The following is a 7880-nucleotide window of genomic DNA, read 5'->3' as shown; positions in this document are numbered from 1 at the left end:
TATCCTTATATGTAGGCTCCCCGAAATTCATGCATGCACATTGGATGGTGAACACAATGACATTCCTACTTACGCTAGCAAACATAGGAGTAAAATAGTCATTTTCATCTCCGACGCTAAATTCTTTAGTTTTTCAATCTCATACGGTGTTGTCTCGGATCTCCAATTTCCGACCATATCAGTACCAAAAATCAGATCATTCATCAGTTTCGTAGTTTCACTGAATCAATTTCTAGAACCTCCCGTTACCTGCAATTTAGCTGGGTGTAATTTGTAGTATCAGTAATAAAACAAGAAAGAAAAGCTAAAGCAATACGGAAAGAAAGTTCAGTTTTTTTCCACTCAAATTAATTGTGCTAAAGATGAGTTAAATTTTAAAATAATTTTTTACATGTACTGCTTGTATGGAAAAAAAATTAAGATTATAATTGCATTATAAAGGTATCTGAAATTAAAAAAATTGCATTGGGTTGGTCTCTACCTCATTTTTGTTGAGTTATTTGTCACACCGTGAGTGACTTGATTTAATCTTGATGAATCAAAAAATGTTTTATCCCTAAAAAAAATATATGAATATTAAGTTTAAACGATATTGTTTCATAAAATATTTTGCACCAAAATTAAAATAGAGGAGTGCTAGAGGGCCAGCAGTTTTGGTGAGTTGTAGTCATTAATTAGCTATCAATAATATATTTAATGGTGTAAAATTTTATCTAATGATGGAGAATCACTCATTTTTATTTTACTAGTTAAATGCTGACCAAATTTTAATAAATCTGCTAGTTCCAAAACTTTCCCATTAAAATAATGTCGTGTTGTCTACTGCAGTCTGAAAGAAATGTATCAAATCACTTATCGCATAAGGAATAACTTGACGGAAAGAGAATGGAAGATTAGTGTAATGTAATTTTTTTAATTTCGACCATGTTTAGAATTTCGAAGACATTTTTAGTGTAAGAGACTAAGGGCTAATTTTTTTTTATATTGGGTTATTATTGGTGTTTTTCGTTAATATTATAATATTTTGGTGTAATACAGTGATATGAGATAAGAAGAAATCGTGAGTAACGATTTCAAATAAAACAAAAAAATTAAAAAAAGTTAATAGAAATCGTGAATTACGATTTCAAGTAAGACAAAAAAAATAAGAAATCGTGAGTCACGATTTCAATTTTTTGATTTAAAAAAATGTGATTTCTAAAATCATGAATAACAATTTCTTTTGTTAAGCAAATCGTAAATAACGATTTGTATTATGCATCACACTTGTGAAATACACTCATTTTAACTCATACTATTGTATTACACTATTTCATCCATCATATAAAAAATAATTAACTGAGACTAAGATCAATTTAAAGCTTAATTCGTTATAGATTGTGACGGAACAATTGTTCTATATATTATGAAAAGTAATGATTATTTTTTATACAACTATACTACCTGCGTAAGTGTGTATATATAAAACTTAGTTACTAATATAAAATATATATTAAAATATAAAATAAATATTAAAAATAAATTATAATATATATTTATTTATAAATATTTTATAATTGATTTAATAATTATTTTTTATTGTTACAAATATAAAAGGGTGTATAATAAAATGGAGATATTTATTAATCAGTAATTATAAAATGACCATGGGTTCCAAAATTATAGTATAAATCATATATTATTATATAATAAATTTAACTCCACGTATATTTAATATAAGAAATAAATTTTGTATATATTTTATTTGAATGCGGAATTTTATGTTATTTAGATAATTAACTTATGTATCATTTTTTTATAGGATTATAAAATTTGAGACATATCTGGGTAATTTTATAACATATTTAATATGTATTTTAAACGATTATTTTGTTGAAATTAAATAAATTTTAATTATGTATTGAATTATAATACATAAAAAGTAGTTTATTTTCTAAATAAAATATCAAAATAATTATCATTTCCTTTAAGATAAAATATATCTTATAAAAAAGTTTTTAGCTATATGGATACATCAGTATATTGATGCTTCAATAAATTTTAATTATTAATTTTATATATATCTTGTATAATTAAAATCAAGTATTAAAAAAAATTGAAACACTAGTGTGTCCATCTACTTGAAAGTTTTCCTATCTTATAACGGTGGTTTTCGTTTTCACTTTTCAGCGTGTATGTAGCGTGTGAGCAGCTCATGGAATCTTCTTTCACATACTTGATGTGTTCAAAGCAGGTGACGAAGGATGTTTATTCCTCGCATTCATGATTTCATGGGGGGTTTCAACTTTCTAGTGATTGGGTGGGGCACATGGAAAGGTTAAAGATAAAAAGGAAAATAAAATGTACATATCCTTTCGGACATTTATCGGCTTATATGTTTTCAATCTACGGGTACATAGTTAAATAGGACATGAAAGTTTACTCTATATACAACAAAAACAATTATTTTTACTCATAAATATTTAAAACTTTGATAAAATTAATATTATGCTCATAAAAAATATTTTTTTTGACAAAAATACACAAATCTTAAATTTTAGTTAACTTCATTAAAAATAATTCAAAATACTTATTCTATTCCCACTATCATCTTCTTTGCACCCTTTTCTCTTCTCATGAATTCAGAGTTTACGATCTCCATCGTCAAAGTGATTATTTTCAACCTTTCATCATCATTCTACATCCCCAATTTTAACTTTTTCCTTACTAACTTAGCCACCACCTCCTCTTTCACCTCCAACTTCACCACCGCTGCCTCAGAAAAGTATCTGCAGAGCTGCAACCACCTCCTCCGCCGCTCCTCCACCGCAGCTACTGAAGCATTCATTGTCTTTTTCTTCTTCTTGGGCGCGATTGGTGGGTGGTCCGACTCGATCCGCAGCGGTGCTGGAACGGAGCTCCATGGTATAGGTTTGTTGAACTTTGTGTTGTCCATGTATCCACCAACACTAGAGCCGATTATACCCATCTTTTTAGGATTGAAAACCTTTTTCTTTCATTTGGTGTTGAATTTCTTAATTGCTTCCTCTAATCAATTAGAGCAGTGAATCTTAATAAATTATGACTGAAAAATAATAGAATTTCTAACTACATTTTTGTTCAACTAGTTGTCAATTACAAATCTGAAAATTATTGAGGGATTAATTGATTAATTTGTGTTAATCAAATAATCACTAATATTAATATGTATGTGGGTAAATGTGGTTAGGAGAAAAATGCTAGTTTGTTTGTTTGATATGGAGCTTGACTACAGAATAAATTGACATGAATGTTTCTTAGTCTCTGGTGGAGCCGGCAGCACTTTTCTTGAGGTGGCGATGGTGAAGTTACTAAGTTAGTGAGGAAAAATTGAAATTGAGGAAGGAGAAGAATGAGGAATTTTGGTGGTGGGTGAGTAGCGGTGCAGTGGTGGATGAGAGTGGCGGTGATGCATTGGGGAGGAATAGTGTTGATGGAGATGGTGAACTGAAGAAGGTGGTCGAGGAAATGACAAGGGTAGAATAGATATTTTGGATTATTTTTTTAATGAAATCAATTAAAATTTGAGATTTGAGGATTTTTGTCAAAGAAAAGTTATTTTTAATTTTGTATTAAAATTTTGTCAATATTCTAAATATTTGTGAATAATTTAAATGATTAATCGTTTTACGTCAGTAATCTTATTTTAAGATAAATATTCATGTGAAATTATTTTTATATAAAATTGATAATTAAAAATTATTAAATAATTTAATATATTTAATTAAATAATTATTTAATAATTTTTAAATATCAATTTTATATAAAAATAATAGTAAATTTTTACTTTATTTTAACTGTTTTTCTTATAAAAAGGAGAATAAAAGCATATTAATCAGTTAATTTTTTTATTAGTAGAAATTTGGGTATAGCTAATTTTATATAAAATTTATAATTAAAAATCAGTTAAATAATTTGATATATTACAAAATTATCATTGAATAATTTTCAATTTGTAGCTAAGTTTTCACCATTCTTGTTTCTCATGGTTTTGTATAGAGGCTGGTGACCACTGTGGCATCCCGGCGTTGGATGTGGTGTTGCAAATTAAATTGCAATGCCTGGATTTTTTTTTTCGTTATTTTGTTCGTGCAATTGTGGCGCTGCAATGTTAGGACTAGCGCATTGTGACGGCATTTTTTTCAGAAAAATAAATTTGGACTCGTAGTTTTAAAATATCAGAAGTGCAATTCTTAAATTTTGTATATACAGCGACACCGGAAAAATTGAGTAATACTGTTGCAACACTAGTTTTGGTGTCGTTGCGCCACAATGCTGAGAATGAAAAAACAAATTTAATTAAATAAAAATTGGCACCTTAATACATTGTAAGTAAAAGTACTTAGCCAGTGATTCACTGACTAAGATTTTTAAATAGAAATGTGATGAAAATTACATTGTATTAAAAGGAGGGATTATTAGGTCCATTTATCTCTCATACGACTAGGTGAAACTTAAAATTCGTTTTCTGAGGCAGCGCAGTTTAACTGGCATTTACTTTCAATTGGTCAAGTGTACATTTGTGATACATTTTAGTTTGTTTACACAAGTCCGGTGTCACCCATTATATTGAGAAGACTGTAGGCTGTAGCCGCCATTCTCTCTTTCCAATATTTGGTTCTCAGATCAAGGGTGTATATAAAAAATGTTGTTGAAGTTAATTAAGAGCGGCGGTGTTTTAAGCTACCTAAACCACACATTCTATTTTGAACTAATTTTGCATGTGTTGGTAGGAGATATGTCTGTGGAAAACTAATGCTATAGGTTGCGGGAATTAAAATTCCTAAATCACTTATCTTTTATGCCCAAGTCTGTTATTTTTTGTCTGTGGCCTTACAGGGACTTGTATGCCAAAAAAGTTCACCCGCAAATAGAGAGTATTTTCATAGTGCTTATTGATTAAAATGGAAATAATGTACCCTTTTTTATACATCCTGTGTCATTGACCACCAGTCTCCCTTTGATCACCAAAGTGAACCTAAGAGGAAGCTAATAAGCCAGTTGGGGTGCACTGTGTAGCTAGTATGAAAGTTGAAAACAAATTAAAGGGAAAAAAGGTTAGGGCGAACAAGTTATTTAAATATAGATAGCAGTAAAGAAAATAAAGGTTTCAGGGAGGGGATGCAATTAAGGGGCTATTTTAGTTTTAGGACAGCAATTTTTGTAGCCATGTTCCAAAAATTTTTACAGCATGATTTCATTACGACATTACGACCTAATCATTATTCCATTCATAAATTAATTACCCCCTTTTCTACCTCCCTAGCTTTCCCGCACGGCTGAGACAGTGAGACTCATTCCTCATTATTACCATATTACCCTTCTCTCTCATTCGTGCCGCCACCACCTTCCACCATTTTCATCTTTTCTTTATACATACATCATCTTACATCTCTTATTTCTCTCAGTTCCTTCCCCTTCAACTCCACTCTTCCGAACAGTACCACTGAAGGGTTGGTGCTTGTTCATCGGAGAAGAAATTGCACGTCTCATCTGCACTGAAGAAGTTGTGCTCCTCCATCTTCACGTACTGTGTGGCCTGGTACGCCTTCTGGAACTGAAAGCAGCTCATGGATGATGGCGACTCGTCATGCTGAGACATCAAAAGGTTCGAACTTTGCAGAACCCCACCACCACACGAAGACATCGCCGCGTTGTTCATGGGGCTACAGCTGCTGTTGTTATTCTCTTCGTTCAAGATCGCGCTTGAATCGCTATCCGAAGAACCGTCTTTCAAGTCCCCACAAGGGAACAGCGATATCGATGCTGCTCCTCCCACACCATCACCGCCCTCACCGTCGCCCTTGTTGAAGCAATCGTAGCTCAGGTCCTTGTTGGAGTCCGATCCAGCAATGGCGGCAGCGGTTTCAAGATCGCAAGGGTTCTCCTCCGAGTCTTGCAGCGTTGTTATCATCTCCACTTGTTCCTTCTTCACCGAAGCATCGCTTTCGGTGCGTTCGTCTTGCATCCTTGATTTCAATCCCTTAATCTGCATCAAGGTTAAGTGTGATTATTATATGCTACTATTGGTGATAAATAATGTTTGGCCATAATCGACGTTGGTGGGTACCTCTTTATGCAAGGCTTGGTTGTCTTGTTGGAGTTTTTCGAAGTTGAGTTTAAGAGCTTCGTAATTGGCTTTGAGAACGCCGTAGTCTCTTTCTAACTGCTTGGTTTTCCACCTGGCTCTGCGGTTTTGGAACCAAACGGCAACTTGTCTTGGCTGCAAGCCCAGTTCTTGTGCTAGCTTCACCTTTCTGTCCGGTTCCAGCTTGTTCTCAACCTCGAAGTTCTTCTCCAAAGCCTTCACTTGTTCCACGCTTAAGCGCCGTTTCTTCTCGCCGTGGTGCCCCGATTCTTCGATGCAACCGTCTTCGTCCAGTCCATCCAACATCGATTGGAACTCCCTTCCGTACACCTGCTGTTTGTTCCTTGGACTGTGTTCTTCTATATCAATGCAAATCGGAGACAGCATGGTTAGTGTAACAGTACTTGTGTTTTCAAACAAACATCACTATTGGTACGCAACACCCCAAAAAGGAAAACAAAGCACGATTGAACCTTGTGACTTGGAATGCAATACCCAAGGAAAACAAAAAGGAACAAGACCGAATCAAACACATCTCAACTTATAGTAAAACACTACACATGATAGGCTATGGATCTGTCTGAATTACAAAAGTAGATAACAAAAAAAATTTAATAGTTAACCTGTTGTTGATGATGGACAAATTGTCATGAGAGCGCCCAAAGAATCATCGGAGCTGCTAAGTCTCTTCATGATGAGTTGTGTACTTAGGAAAAGCACGGATCTTTAAAATTAGACCGATCAAGGTGTTTCTTTCTTTTAAGATTATGATGATGGATGATCCCTTTTATTTTCTTTTAGCAGTCAAATGTATGTATATTAAGATGGCAGAGAAGATGAGATTATAGAGGAGAAAAGGGGATCTTTATGTTATATTTACTTAAAGGGTGCCATTGAAGAGGAATTGTAGTGTCTCAAAGAGAGCCAGAAGTGTAAGAAGCAGCTACTATACGAGAAGCTATCTCCATAAACATCAAAGTAGTTGTCCTTCTTTCTTGCCACTTCTACTTCTCCCTCTTCATCACCCATCAACCCCACATACACACAAGCACAAGTAATTTAATTCATACAGAAACACGAGTGAGGAATGATCTTAAATTCAGAGTGCACCCTGGTCTCTCTCTACCATCATTACAACAATCAAATTTTGATGGGATAGAAAGGAACACAAGATAGAAGATTACAGAGAACAAGGGAGGAAGAGAAGGAGAGAGAGAGAGGGGTGAACAAGTTCAGAGCCCGGGTGAGTTGTGAGTTTCAGTGTCTTTAAATAAAGCAAACCATAGGGATGGGTTAAAGTCTGACTACTGGGGTTAGGTGCCTCATACTCGGGTTGGCTCCTCTGTGAATATGAAAATGAAATGAAAACTCAAATTCAATGCAAATGCAACTTTACTGCTATACACGGTTGCCGGTTGCTCCTCCTATTTTTATTTTCGTGTACAACTGTACATAGTGACACTTGGCTTTAGGACCGGCGCGCCATTCCTTTCAGCTCTCTTTAAGCCGATTAACCAACATTTCTCTTTCCTCACACTCTCCGTTCAAGCCGGTGCACTCATTTTTTTTTTTTAAATTGAGGGAGGGATTAAATTAAAAGAGGAAGTATAGGGAACCAATAGAGTATCTGTACAATGTATATAATAGGGGTTTAGGGGTTTATGATTCAGTAGGATATCATATGTTTATTATTCTTGGTATCCGAATAATTATTTTATATAATATGAGTGTATTGTGTTTGAGATATTAGTATTATTTTACTCTAGATATTATT

The 7880-nt window shown here is 33.6% G+C and overlaps 1 protein-coding gene across 1 annotated transcript; it reads right to left on the bottom strand.

The window, feature by feature from the left end:
• Positions 1 to 5156: 5156 nt before the first annotated feature.
• LOC112792185 (homeobox-leucine zipper protein ATHB-6) lies at positions 5157 to 7531 on the bottom strand. The gene is made up of 3 exons (XM_025835317.3): positions 6730 to 7531; positions 6089 to 6465; positions 5157 to 6007 (listed from the first exon to the last, which is right to left on the bottom strand). The coding sequence occupies exons 1-3, from the start codon at positions 6797 to 6799 to the stop codon at positions 5438 to 5440; spliced, it is 1017 nt and encodes a 338-aa protein (XP_025691102.1). The 5' UTR covers positions 6800 to 7531; the 3' UTR covers positions 5157 to 5437.
• Positions 7532 to 7880: the final 349 nt, after the last annotated feature.

Source organism: Arachis hypogaea, chromosome 13 (genome assembly GCF_003086295.3).
Source record: "Arachis hypogaea cultivar Tifrunner chromosome 13, arahy.Tifrunner.gnm2.J5K5, whole genome shotgun sequence".
Lineage (NCBI taxonomy): Eukaryota > Viridiplantae > Streptophyta > Magnoliopsida > Fabales > Fabaceae > Arachis > Arachis hypogaea.
The sequence above is the reverse complement of the archived record's forward strand: the minus strand, read 5'-3'. Positions and strand labels throughout refer to the sequence as shown.